Source organism: Pituophis catenifer, unplaced genomic scaffold, assembly GCF_029215685.1.
Source record: "Pituophis catenifer annectens isolate HBS135680 unplaced genomic scaffold, rPitCat1.0.hap2 SCAF_2, whole genome shotgun sequence".
NCBI lineage: Eukaryota > Metazoa > Chordata > Lepidosauria > Squamata > Colubridae > Pituophis > Pituophis catenifer.
The window spans coordinates 38,493,185-38,507,408 of NW_027256882.1; the positions used below are offsets into that span (position 1 = coordinate 38,493,185).

General features: G+C 44.2%; 1 protein-coding gene across 1 annotated transcript; it reads right to left on the bottom strand.

Moving 5' to 3' along the window:
• Nucleotides 1–7,184: 7,184 nt before the first annotated feature.
• On the bottom strand, nt 7,185–13,765 carry TCF19 (transcription factor 19). The gene is made up of 3 exons (XM_070933426.1): nt 13,492–13,765; nt 9,207–9,843; nt 7,185–7,419 (listed from the first exon to the last, which is right to left on the bottom strand). The coding sequence occupies exons 1-3, from the start codon at nt 13,763–13,765 to the stop codon at nt 7,185–7,187; spliced, it is 1,146 nt and encodes a 381-aa protein (XP_070789527.1).
• Between the last annotated feature and the right edge of the window lie 459 nt (nt 13,766–14,224).

The window sequence follows — 14,224 nt, forward strand, 5'->3', positions numbered from 1 at the left end:
TGTTTTCCTTTAGGGAAAGGAAGGGCTCAAAGCTTAGGCTTTAGGCCACCTGTTACACTCAGGGGTACAAAGCTTCTTGGTAAGGCTTTTTTCTAATCAGGGTTTAAAAAAAGATTTTTGCCAATGATTTTTTTAATACATATATATATTGAGAAAGGGAAAAGCTGCTTCTAAAAGCCGCTTTCATTTCCAACCATTTTTTGGTCTCTTATAGGATCCATAATAGCTGGTCTTTATTTAGTTTGGCATGCATCCATATTTACCCACTCCCAAATCCTGGTGCTTTTTTCCCTTAAAGGACCAAGCAGATTTTGGGGGACATAATTGGGTATCATTGCCCACTTTTAATGAATGAGACGGTATGGCTTATAAAGGCTTAAAAATGGGCTTTGTTCTCGTAACTATCCAACACAAACCCAAATGATTTTGAGGTGAACTTCAACATATCACACAAGCGTTGTCGTTTTCTTTGTGGGACGCAAACTCCCCTGCAGGTAGAAAGGACTTGGGTTTTCATTTTTTTCCCTCTTTTTTTCTCTCCCTCCCCATCCTATCATTTAATATAAAATTTCTTTGAAGGGTGACCTATGTCAAAGCATTCTTGTGTCCGAATGGCTCTGATCCAACCAAGAAAAGTCTTTAAAAGGTTACTGAAATCTTGGTTTCGTTCTTCGTCCATCCCACCACCCCAAGATGGAGAGATCTTAGTGGTGTCCCCAGAAACATTCTCCTTTTGGCCTTGACTGCCATTACAGTCCTCAAAAATCAGATTTTAAGACGATGCCCTTTTCTCCCTAAGTACACACAAGAGGCTGGATACCCATCTCTGAAAGTCCATAATCTTTTAAAGACACAACGACGCATGGTATGAGATATATTTTAAGCAGGATATTCTTTCAAAGGACCAGATGTCCCATTTTTCCTTCCCTGCCCTGCTACAAATTCAAAAACGGGCCAGCACATCAAAATCAAACATGGAAAGGAAGCTAGCTATAAATATTGAATGTCATACCCCGTTTCTCATTTGTCTTTCATAATGTTACGATTGTATCTGGCCATGGGAGAAGAATGTTGGTGGTTGTGTTATTTTAATCATAAACTCGTATGATTTATCTTTGTATTTTTGATTTTTTTCCTAATTTGCTCAATTGTTTGCATGACATAAGAGGCCTCTATTAAAAAAAATTGCTGATTAACGTAGGCGTGAAGGTGATTTCTTTGAAAAAATCAGGAGCATCTTTGTATCAAGAAGGTTGACAATAATGCGTTGGCCACAATTAAACCACCCAAATATCTTTTTATTTGTTGGCCTATGGATTACTTTGCACATCATACTACTTCAAATGGCTTAGTTGAGGGGTACCAAACTTGATTTCATTGAGGGCTGCATCAGGGTTGTGTTTAACCTTGGGGGAGGACGGTGTGGCCAGCTCGACGTCACTCATTGAGGCTCCATTTTTGGCCGCGACAGCCTCCTGGAGCTCCGTTTTCACTGGCAGAGGGCTCCAGGAGGCCATCACAACCGAAAATGGAGACTGGGCAGGCCGCAAGTGGCCTCCTGGAACTCCAATTTCATTGGCAGAAGGTTGCAGGACAGATTCTTCATTCTGTGGCTTGACCCCCTTCTTCCCTCCTAAACTGGAAGATACCAGATGTGTAGCTCCCAGATGTTATCGCCGAGGGAGGCTAGGACCTACTGTTCAACATCTAGACCACTGGTCCCGGTGACTAACCCAGATGGGATCCTGCAACATTATCCTGGGACATGCATACAGGTAGTATGCTTTTCCGGCAGGCCTGGGGCCGTTGATCTCGCTGTTGCGATCTGGCGAGATCTGGCCATGAATGGTGTGAATGGGTTTTAATTGTTTTTAATGTTTTAATTTTTAGTGTTTTTATATATGGTTTTTAAATGCATTGTAAGCCGCCTTGAGTCTTCGGAGAAAGGCGACATACAAGTTGAATAAATAAATAAATAAATAAACTTACAAGTTTGTTTAGTGACCGTTCAAAGTTACAACGGCACTGAAAAAAGTGACTTAGGACCATTTCTCACACTTATGACCGTTGCAGCATCCCCATGGCCATGTGATCAGAACTCAGACGGTCGGCAACGGACTCCTAATTATTGCGATTGCAGTGTCCCATGGTCATGTGATCCCCTTTTGCGACCTTCTGACAAGCAAAGTCAATGGGGAAGTCCGATTCCTTTGACAACCGTGTTATTCCCTTAACGACTGCAGTAATTGAGTTGACAAATGGGACAAGAAAGATCGTAAAATGGAGGCAACATTCCCTTAACAAATTGTCACGCTTAGCAGCAGGAATTTTGAGCTCAATTGTGGTCATACGTCAAGGACTACTGGTAAATTTCTGAACTTTGTAATGTAGGAAGTTAGCACCCACCCCTCTCCTAGAAAAATGAAATACTTTAGGAAATACTAAAAAGGCAAAATATTTTCCCTAAAAGAGAAGTAGAAACTCAGAGAGGCAGAAACTCAATTCCCCATCTTTGTCAATGGACCATCATCTGCAACACAATAGGACCCATTTAGCAACAGAAACTAACACAATAGGACCCATCTAGCAACAGAAACTCACCACATGGCACCTGGGAAGATTACATCAGCCAGCCAGGCTAGCTAAAACCCCCACCCCCTGGGAGTCTGACAACCAATCAGGATACTCTTTCTGGGCCCCAGGAAGTTCAAAGCCAGAGGGCATAAAACCCGGGGACTCACAGCATCTTTTCTGTTCAGGAACTCAAGCCATGTGATCCTGTCCACCATTAAACCATCTTTCCAAGCAGTCTCCATGTTTCCAGTGTCTTTTTCCCCCACTTGGAGCTGAACCCAGAAGGATATTTCTTCTAATAGTAATGTCTGAGATCGCAGCGACAACGTTGAGCGTTCTTTCAACAGGTGAAACCCGCCATTCTCCTGCCATAAGATCGTTTTCAAGGAAAGACACAGTAATTGTGGAAACCTTTTGGGAAAAATGTATTTTTGAGGTTTGATGGCTAATAACACCACTTTGTTTTTGGAGTTTCAAGATAATCATATTCCACTGCTGGAACGGCCTGGGAATAGTCCAGACCTTAACCCAATTGGAAATCTATGGAGCCAGCTAAAGAAACTTGTTAGTCAGAAGTGACCCAGCAATAAAACCCAGCTAATAGAAGCAATCATTCAATCTTGGTTTCACATTAGAACAGATGCAGAATTAAGATTTGGTTCACTCCATGGGAAGACGTAGGGCTGCAATTCATGCTAAAGATTACCCAACTATTAACTGACGTGATCATTTTTGTATATCTCATTTTTTCTACGTGTTCCACTTTTCTTCTTTATACTATAACTGCTATTCTAATAGCAAATCCTTCATAAAAAGTTATTGCATTACATTCTTGATTAAATTATCTTTCCATTGATATATAATTTTATGGTATTACTCCAAATAAAAATGGTGTTGTAAAAAATACACTTGTCCCAAAAGGTTTCCACAATTTTGGCCACTACTGTAATTTAGTTTGAACACATCTCGTTCCGTCTTATCACATTTATGCAGCTAGTAAGTTTGCAGTTTAGGTTTATTTCAATGTTAAAATCAAGCCTGTTGCAAGATGAGAAACATTTTTTTTTTTTTTTACAGGAAAAGGATACCCTTCCTTCCTTCCCCCTAAAAAGATAAAAACGACCTTGCTAAGTGCACAAGAATAAAAAAAAAAAAAAAAAAAGAATGCCTCTTTCCTAAACTACAGAAGTCTTTGGTTGATTTTCTTGTTGGCTTCTATGGCAGCAGTTTCCCTGTAAGGAGTAGCTTATTTTTTTCATTTTGGCATATTAAAAAGCAGATTTTCCCCAGATTGAGTCGGTAGAGGCGGCAAAGCCGAGCAAACATGCTGCTGAGAAGTCGGATAAGTGAAGCCGGGATGAACAGAAACGGGATTGAAGTTAAGAATTGCCTTTCTGTTTTGTTAACTGCAAAGTGCTTTAAGTTGACGCATCTTGAGAAAACAAGGCAGATCCCATGGTTTACAGCAAATATCCTTTTTTCGAGGGGTTCCATTTTTTTGATCTCCTGTTTATTTCTTTTGCTAGCAGAAGGCTTGTATTTGACATTTGAAACCATTTCCGTGAAAAGATGGAGCCTGTTTCTAGCATTTCCCCAGGTTGAAGATTCTTCATTCTGTGGCTTGACCCCCTTCTTCCCTCCTAAACTGGAAGATACAGTCCGTTCCAGTTGTGTAGCCCCCAGATGTTATCACCAAGGGAGGCTGGGACCTACTGTTCAACATCTAGATCAGGGGTCTCCAACCTTGGCAATTTTAAAGCCTGGTGGACTTCAACTCCCAGAATTCCTGGCTGGGGAATTCTGGGAATTGAAATCCACCAGGCTTAAAGTTGGAGACCCCTGGTCTAGACAAGCAGATCCCGTTGTTTGTCACTGATCTACAGCTAAATACATAGCAGAATGAGAATGGTATCTCCCCAGCTATCAATTAAATGAAGTGCCTTATCCAGCTGGGATGCCTTGTGCATACACATCTGCACACATCTGGGTGTTTCTTAGGAAAACCTAAACCATGCTGCTTTACAGATTTTTTTAAAAAAGGGTTTCAGTTTCTATGCTAGAAATCAAGGCTACCGAGCATTCTCGAGAAAGATTTTTTTAAAAAACCCACCAACTCACCCCCTTTATCAGGTGCAAAGGACCAGGGGTGTCAAACTCAAGGCCCGGGGGCTGGATCCAGTCCGTAGGATGCTTCGATCCGGCCCGCGGGGCTGTCCTGGAAACAGCAAGGGATCAGCCCATGGTGCCTCTGTCAGGGAAAATGGAGGCGGCCCTTGCAAGCTCCGTTTTCGCTGACAGAGGGGTGCAGGAGACTGTCACAGCCAAAAACGGAGCTCAGGAGCCCATTTTTGCTGGCAGAGTGGTTGAGCCACCACAGGCGCCCCCGACACGAGTGATATCATGCTGGCCACACCCAACCCGGTCCCCCGAAGTCAAACACAACCCTGATGCGGCCCTCGATGAAATTGAGTTTGACACCCCTGCCTTAGACAAAGAAAAAACACTGCTCAACAAACTTATGGGCGTATACCCTGTTTCCCCCCAAATAAGACATCCCCTGATAATAAGCCCAATCGGGCTTTTGAGCACATGGCAGTAAGGCCCAAGTGCTTATTTCAGGGTTCAAAAATATATATATATATAAGACAGGGTCGTATTTTCGGGGAAACACAGTAAGCTTTTGCAGCCGGATAGGTGGTTTGCCATCTTGGTTAGAAGAGGTTCTGTGGGATCATTTGATCCGGGAGGGCATACAGGAGGGAATGGGACAACTCGCTGCAGGGCAATTTAACAATTCTACTTAATTGTTTAAAATAAATAAAAGTTCTTTTAATTTTTGTCACTCACATTTCACTCTCTCCCTCCTTTTGCAGCCCTTCTTTAATAGATTCTATTCCACCATTTCTTTTGATATTAGTGTAACTCTTGTCCTGTACCGAGTTGTCCTGTGGCGAGATGGCGGTGATGAGTTGTCTTGCAGTTGAGTTGGCTGTGCCGAATTGTCATAGACCCCCCCAATATGGATTTGGTCTCCCTTGAAGACCACCAGACTTGCCATGTACCTTTTTCTAGAGTAGCTTCACTCTCCATCTACAAATATACACAATGGAGACTGTGGATAATGCTGTAGGAACCTTCTGAGACCAACAAAGCAACACATTTGCCTTCATAAGATGCCACAAGTATTTCTCAACTTTGGCAGGTTTAAGATATGCGGACTTCCATTCCCAGAATTGCCCAGCCAGCATGGCTGGCTGGGGAATTCTGGAAATGGAAGTCCGCATATCTTAAACCTGTCGAGGTTGAGAAATACTGGGCCAGACTGCTTCTTTTAAAGAGGGGCTAAGTTAAATCAGAAGGAGCACTCAATCGTGTGTCTGCCTTATTTGCGTATAAAGTGCAAGAAGCTTTTTTTTAAAAAAGTCAAAAAGCGATTGCTAAAAAGAGTAAAAAATCCTCCCCTTCTTTTCCCCCCACTAGTCTCACAGCCCGGCGTTGGGAGGTGAGAACAAAAGGGTGAAAAGAGAAGAGGATGGAAAATATTTCCTTCCTAGTTGCTTTTGGTGTAACATTCAAGCAAACATATGCGCTTTAAATATGGACAAAGCAGATGGTGAACCGTACCAGCCCCGGCCTCATCAATTCGATTACAAGCCCCCGTTCATCTCTCTGGAATTTAGAACTCGTGGGTTATCGTTGTTGTTTTTTTCCATTTAATTCTTCATCTTTGAACTCCATGCTTGCTTTTTCATCTGCCATCTCGCCCACCCCAAACGCTTGAGAGAGAGAGGGAGAGAGAGCAGGAGGTGTCCCTCCTTCAAAGCAAATCCTGTTCTTGGAAAATCGTCCCGTACTGTACATGAACTTAGTGAAGATTTGAAGAGCCCCAAATCTCAAATCCGGAGACGCAATTCTTGGAGCTGCCTTCCCAAGTTGCTTCTTTTGTGCTTTGAACCACCGTTGACCCCTCCAGGAAGCAGCTGGTTGTTCACACAACAGCCTTCTTTCTCCCTGTTGTAAGGCACTGATGGTGATCAGACCATTTGGTGCGATCAGAAAGTTGGTGCCAATCTGACCTTTGACAATATTCGGCTGTTTTATGAATTCGTCGTGCAAGTCAACTGACATACGGATTGTTCTTCCCCGCACGCTTCAAAAACGAAAATTTTTTCAAAAATGAAAGGTTTTGAAAAATTTCAAAAATGAAAAGATTCCAGGAGTGGGGGACTCTGCACCGAAGGTCTATTCCATATTGATCTCCAGGCCTCTCACTGACCTTTTTCAGAGGGTCACCAGGTAGCAATTTACAGCATGATACATTCCCACCAACGCTTGCTTGGCATGTTCTCAGCAAGGCAATGATTCCCAAAGAAACGGGACTGATAACTTTAGGAGTCTGTCTCCTTTTACGTGTCAAAGGTTGCTCAAAGGTTTCCTCTGCACGAATCCGCAGTTCACCCTATTCAATATCTGCTTCTTTCTCTTTGAAGGAAGGCTTACCCTGTGCAAATTTTCAGTAGTCCACATGCGTCCATCAGGGATCTTATTTTTTTAAAAAAATTCTTTTCGGTCTCTGATGGGACTGGTTTTCTGAGGAGAATTATCTGGCATTACGAACGGCAGGCAACACACCGAAAATCTGCCTCTTTGACCACACTGTAACTGCAGCCCACACAAGCTACGTGGTACCAGGCATCGCAGCCATCGCACTGGACCCACTCCACCATCTCATCCTGGGGAAGGCGGCACCGGGGAGCCGCACATGGCTCCAGGGAAGAAAGAGTCTGGGAGAAAACTTGGCCGGCGCTTCCCAAAGGATTCTTCCGAGGCCGACCACGACGCTTCCTGGAAAGAACCAAACAGAGATAAAACATTTGTAATGCATCATAAAAAGGGACGTGGTGGCTCAGTGGCTAAGACACTGAGCTTGTTGATCGAAAGGTCAGCAGTTCAGCGGTTCGAATCCCTAGTGCCGCGTAACAGGGTGAGCTCCCATTACTTCTCCCAGCTTCTGCCAACCTAGCAGTTCGAAAGCACGCAAAAAAAAAATGCAAATAGAGAAATAGGGACCACCTTTGGTGGGAAGGTAACAGCGTTCCATGTGTCTTTGGCGTTTAGTCATGCCAGCCACATGACCACGGAGACGTCTTCGGACAGCGCTGGCTCTTCGGCTTTGAAATGGAGATGAGCACTGTCCCCTAGAGTCAGGAACGACTAGCACATATGTGCGAGGGGAACCTTTACCTTTACCTAATGCATCATAATCACCCAAGCGCATTCCTGAAATAGTGTCAGACCTGCCCCAACTTAGATACTTAGGAAAGAAAGACCCTCGACTCCATTTTTTTTTTTTAATTTGATTTATATGCCGCCCTTCTCCGAAGACTCAGGGCGGCTTACAATGTGCTCAGCAATAGCCTTCATCCTTTTGTATATTTATACAAAGTCAGCTTATTGCCCCCACAAACTGGGTCCTCATTTCACCTACCTTAGAAAGGATGGAAGGCTGAGTCAACCTTGAGCCTTGGCGAGATTCGAACCCTGCAGTAATTGCAGGCAGCTGGTCTTAATAAGCTTAATAACAGGGTGCCTTAAACCCCTGTACTACCAAGGCTCTTTGGTTGAAGTTGAAGTGATAGGTTTTTACTAAAGGCAAGTGGTTGCAGCGAAAGTAAGGCTAGATCTGAGTATTCCCGCACAAAAGGTTACAATTTTCCCCTTTCCCTGGCCCTCCTCCCTTGACCAGTTCAATAGTGTCCAATAGCTTCACTATCTGATGTTTCTGGAAATGCTTTGAAGCTGGGCACTTCTCAAAATAGTTTCACATTCTATTCCCAGGCCAGGCATCTTGGAGGTGGATTGGGCTGACAGAGAGTGACTGGCCCAAGTTCAGCCAGCTTTCATGCCTAAGGCAGGACTAGAACTCATAGCCTCCTGGTGATTGGCCCAAAATCACCGAGCTGGCTTTCTTGCCTAAGGCAGGACTAGAATTCAGTTTCCTGGTTCCTAGCCTGGTGCCTTAACCACTACATCAAACTGGCTCTCAGAAACAAGTATTTTGTTAAAAGAAGAATCTACTCCCATTTGCATGCTTTCTAACTGCTAGGTTGGCAGGAGCTGGAGCAAGGAATGGATGCTCACCCCTTGCAGGAACAATGTCTCGAACCCAGTCTGTCAGCTTTCCAGCTGACAAGCTCAGTGTCTTTAATCTTGCTTCTTTAATAAAAGTAATGTTGCATATAACATAGACCTTAAAGCAGTGGTGAAATCCAATTTTTTTTACTACTGGATCTGTGGGCGTGGCTTGGTGGCCGTGGTGTGGCTCGGGGGCCGTGGCTTTGTGGGCATGGCAGGGGAAGGATACTGCAAAATCTCCATTCCCTCCCCACTCCAGGGGAAGGATACTGCAAAATCCCCATTCCCTCCCCACTCCACAGGAAGGATACTGCAAAATCCCCATTCCCTCCCCACTCCTGGGGGAAGGATGCTGCAAAATCTCCATTCCCACCCCATTCCGGGGCCAGCCAGAGGTGGTATTTGCCGGTTTTCCAAACTGCTCAAAATTTCCGCTACTGGTTCTCCAGAACCTGTCGGAACCTGCTGGATTTCACCCCTGCCTTAAAGGGACTCACCCACTCGGTGTGATATGAAGCTTTGGTTCTATATCTTCCTGGATGCTTTTGCTCCCTTCCTGCACTCTTTGCTGGAGCCTCAAATTGCTACTCGGGCAACACCGGTAAGTTCCCAAGCGCTGCTCCTTATCTGGGGGTGGCTGTTCCTCTTCCAGACGTGCGATTTCATCCTCAAGTTCAGGAAGCACCGTGTGAGCCGACTTACGTCGATTGCGGGATGGTTTCGGCTGGGCGGGAGGATCCGTGCATCGGCTCCGACTCAAAGAGAAAGTGAAGGGATGGGGTTTCAGCTTGCTAAGGCTGCCGATGGAGCTGAGGATGAGGGTGGCTTTGGGGCGGCACGAGAGGGAGGTGGGCGAATGACGGGATAGGGGATGGATGCGATGGTTGTCGGAAGGCAACACCGGCCGGAAACCAGAGGAAGAAGCCCATGGGGCTTTGGGTTCGGTGATAGCTGCAAAGTCTTGCGGCCGAACACGGACTTTCTGGAAGAGGAAATAAAACTCGGAGTTGCCGTGCGGTGGCGGCAACACGCAACCCTCGGGCACCGGGCTGGAGTGTCCGAAAGTCAGAAGGTCTCCATCGTTCAGATCTACCCGCTGGCCATGGGACATGCGGAGAGCATTGATGTATGTACCTGAAAGGATAATTACACAGGGAGGAAAAAATGTTACGTGTAGTCTCTAGTCCTCAAGGTATGACCAGCCGCTAAACAATTGTTTGAAGTCACAACAGACTCCAAAAATGTACTTATGACCCAGATGTGAAGTTCTGATTGGCAGTTCCTTCCCCTATGATCACATTTTGGGCACATTTATGGCCGTTTGCAGCATCCCACAGTCACATGACCCTGATTAATGATGGTTTTCTGTCAGAAACCGGCATTTATTTGCAGTTTCTGGCAAAAAACGCCCACTGCAGACAAATGGGTTCACTTAACAACTTCGGAATTCATTTAAGAAAAAAAAAAGTTGTAAAATCAGGTGAGGCTTGTGATGACCAGCTTAAGGACAGGTATGACTTACAACTGTAATTCTGAGCTCAATTATGGTTGTTGAGTCAAGGACTACCTGTCAAAGACTGTACAGGTAGTCCTTGAATTACAACAGTTCACTTAATGACTGTTTGAAGTTACAACGGCACTGCAAATAGTGATTTATAACCATTTTTCACACTTATGACCGTTGCAGTATCCCGATGGTCATGTGATTTACATTCGGACGCTTGGCAACTGACTCACATTTATGACGGTTGCAGCGTTCTGGGGACATGTGATCCCCCTTTGCGACCTCCTGATCAGCAAAGTCAATGGGGAAGCCAGATTCACTTAACAACCGTGTTACTAACTTAACAACTGCAGTGATTCACTTAACAACGGTGGCAATAAAATGTGCCTCTTAAAATGGGGGCAAAACTCACTTAACAAATTTCTCACTGAGCAAGATAAACTTTGGGCTCAATTGTGGTTGCAAGTTGAGGACTACCCTGTAACCAAACCATCATCTTTTTCAAATGGGCTGATATATGCAAGACATATGAAAGGGAAATTGTTCTTCACACAGGAAGTGGTGTAGGGTTTCCTGCCTAAGCAGGGGGTTAGACTAGAAGACCTCCAAGGTCCCTTCCAACTCTGCTATTCTATTCTATTCTATTCTATTCTATTCTATTCTATTCTATTCTATTCTATTCTATTCTATTCTATTCTATTCTATTCTATTCCATTCCATTCCATTCCATTCCATTGCACTGTATTCCATTCCACTCTATTCCATTCCATTCCATATACAAAACTGCTTTATGACAGGAATGGGCAACTGGCCACACGAGGCCCTCACACCTGCACAACTTTGTAGCCAACAGTCTTCTTATCACAGTGTGTTTGGACCAGTATTAGACACACTAATATGGTGTAGCGTTTCCTGCCTAAGCAGGGGGTTGGACTAGAAGACCTCCAAGGTCCCTTCCAACTCTGCTATTCTATTCTATTCTATTCTATTCTATTCTATTCTATTCTATTCTATTCTATTCTATTCTATTCTATTCCATTCCACTCCACTCTCCACTCCACAACTGCTTTATGACAGGAATGGGCAACTGGCCACACGAGGCCCTCACACCTGCACAACTTTGTAGCCTGCAGTCTTCTTATCGCAGTGTGTTTGGACCAGTATTAGACACACTAATATGGTGTAGCGTTTTCTGCCTAAGCAAGGGGTTGGACTAGAAGACCTCCAAGGTCCCTTCCGACTATTCTATTCTATTCTATTCTATTCTATTCTATTCTATTCTATTCTATTCTATTCTATTCTATTCTATTCTATTCCATTCCACTCCACTCTCCACTCCACAACTGCTTTATGACAGGAATGGGCAACTGGCCACACGAGGCCCTCACACCTGCACAACTTTGTAGCCTGCAGTCTTCTTATCGCAGTGTGTTTGGACCAGTATTAGACACACTAATATGGTGTAGCGTTTTCTGCCTAAGCAAGGGGTTGGACTAGAAGACCTCCAAGGTCCCTTCCGACTATTCTATTCTATTCTATTCTATTCTATTCTATTCTATTCTATTCTATTCTATTCTATTCTATTCTATTCTATTCTATTCCATTCCACTCCACTCTCCACTCCACAACTGCTTTATGACAGGAATGGGCAACTGGCCACACGAGGCCCTCACACCTGCACAACTTTGTAGCCTGCAGTCTTCTTATCGCAGTGTGTTTGGGCCAGTATTAGACACACTAATGTGTGGAATTTGTCAGTCACAACCATCCCGTTTCGTAGAAGCCGATCATGATAAAGGAAAGGAAGATGGACACTTAGAAAAGTATTTTGTGATTTACAAGTATTTGCAGCCACTTAATACTCAAGTTTATGAGACATTTTTTTTTTCATGTGTGCAGGATCAAGTCAGGTGCTCAAGTATTGCAACACACCCAAGAGAGAAGCAGAGAAGTGAAAAAAGCAGCGTGCTCTCTAAGTGTGAGCTACAGGTGGTCCTTGACTTGCAACAGTTCATTTAGTGATTGTTCGAAGTTACAACCGCACTGAAAAAAAGTGACTTATGACCGTTTTTCACGCTTATGGCCACTGCAGCATCTCCATGGTTAATGGGATCAAAATTCAGATGCTTTACAACTGATTCATGTTTATGATGGTTGCAGTGTCCCAATGCCATGTGATCGCTTTTTATGACTTTCTGACAAGCCAAGTCAATGGGGAAGTCAGATTCACTTAACAACCGTGTTACTAACTGAGCAACTGCAGTGATTCACCTAACAATGGTGGCAAGAAAGGTCGTAAAATGGGACAAAACTCACTTAACCACTGTCTCACATGGCAATAGAAATTTTGGGCTCAATTATGGTCGTACGTTGAGGACTATCTATATTGTAGTTTGTTTCATATCAGGCCTTTTGGAATGTGTGTTTCTCCTTCAGCAATGAACTTGACTTTTAAAGGATAAGGTTGATGCCCCTTATATAAATATTACCTGTATTAGTCTAAGCAATTATTCAACTTCTGAGCTGTGGGTTTTGTTCTGAAGTCCTCAAAATAAATGAATAAATAAAAGCAATTCTTTTTAACCCTCAAAAGTCCAACCATGCTGAAATTCAATACATTTAGGAAGGAGTGTCTGAACTCTTTGGTGTTGTGGTTAACACCTAGAAATCAAGAGATCCCGAGTTGGACCAATCACTCTCTCAGCTCAACCCACCTCACAGGGTTTTGTTGTGGGAAAATAGAAGGCAGAAAGAGTATTATGTGTGTTGGCCACCTTGAGCTATTTATAAAACTAATAAAAGTGGGATGTAAATAAACAATTAGGCCAGGATTTAGCAGCATAATATAGGCAATCCTCTACTTATGACCACAATTGAGTCCAAAATTGATGTTGCTAAGCGAGACATTCGTTAAGTGAATTTAACCCCATTTTACGACCTTTTGTGCCACGTCAAGCAAATCACTGCATTTGTCAAGTTAGCAAACACAATTGTTAAGTGAATCTGGCTTCCCCACTGTCAGAAGGCCTCAAAAAGTGATCACATGTCCCTGGGACACAGCAACTGTCATAAAATACGAGTCAGTTGCCGGGCATCTCTGAATTTTGATCACGTGGCCACGGGGATGCTGCAACGGTTGTAAGTGTGAAACATGGTCATAAGTCACTTTTTTCAGTGCCGTTGTAACTTTGAACATTAAAGTTCACTTAGTGAACTTTGAACACTTCACTAAATGAACTGTTGTCAGTCAAAGTCTACTTGTGTTCACAAGAACTCACCATAACTGCTGCAGTCCACGAGGCCAACTCGCCACTCCCCCGCCATGCTGTCAGCATCCCGTTCTGCGTGTATCTCCGCATGGACCCGGGAGATCAAGGCTGGGTTCTGTTCGGACACCAGAATGACATCACAAACTTCAGCACGGCGACCCAGACGATAAATGCAGCTGGGCTTGGCAGGTCGGAAAGTGTAGAGATCCCGGTTTGGCAAATCCCCAGAAGAGGCCGGGCCCATCCGGAGTAACTGGAAGCAGGGCAGAGCTTCAGAAAGCATGGCTAGGTCTCCCTCAATCCAAAGACAGTGGTGTCAGGTGACAAAGCAGGTTCAAGGCAGGGTTCAGTCACTCCACCTGCAAGCCGTCAAGTTGACTTTCCGCTGTGACAAGCCAGCAACCTTTTTTTTTTTTTAAGGGAAAAGCAGCAAGGACTGGATGTAAGACAATAGGGTTCAATTGCAAAAACTGAGATTGTTACAAAAATTGGCTGAATGTCCCAAATCACAGGCTGTTGTGCAATGACAGGTTCATCTCTACCTGAAAGCAGGTGGGTGAGGGGTGGGCAGTCCAGGATCCTTCCATCAGCAGAGCTTCCTTGATTAACCCCAATTGATTTAACTGCAAAGAAGAAGAAGAAGAAGAAAATAAGGCTTCTTCAGTCATGCAGCCCCTTTCATCTCATCATGACAGCGTTGCAAGACCACCGCGGTTTGCGTGACACGCGTTGCGTGACACGC

Coding starts and splice junctions, on each gene's coding strand:
- TCF19 (XM_070933426.1), bottom strand. CDS start 13,765: ATGCTTTCTGAAGCTCTGCCCTGCTTCCAGTTACTCCGGATGGGCCCG. Junction 9,844..13,491: donor CGTGGACTGCAGCAGTTATG/GTGAGTTCTTGT, acceptor TTATCCTTTCAG/GTACATACATCAATGCTCTC. Junction 7,420..9,206: donor CTTCATATCACACCGAGTGG/GTGAGTCCCTTT, acceptor GGTTCTTTCCAG/GAAGCGTCGTGGTCGGCCTC.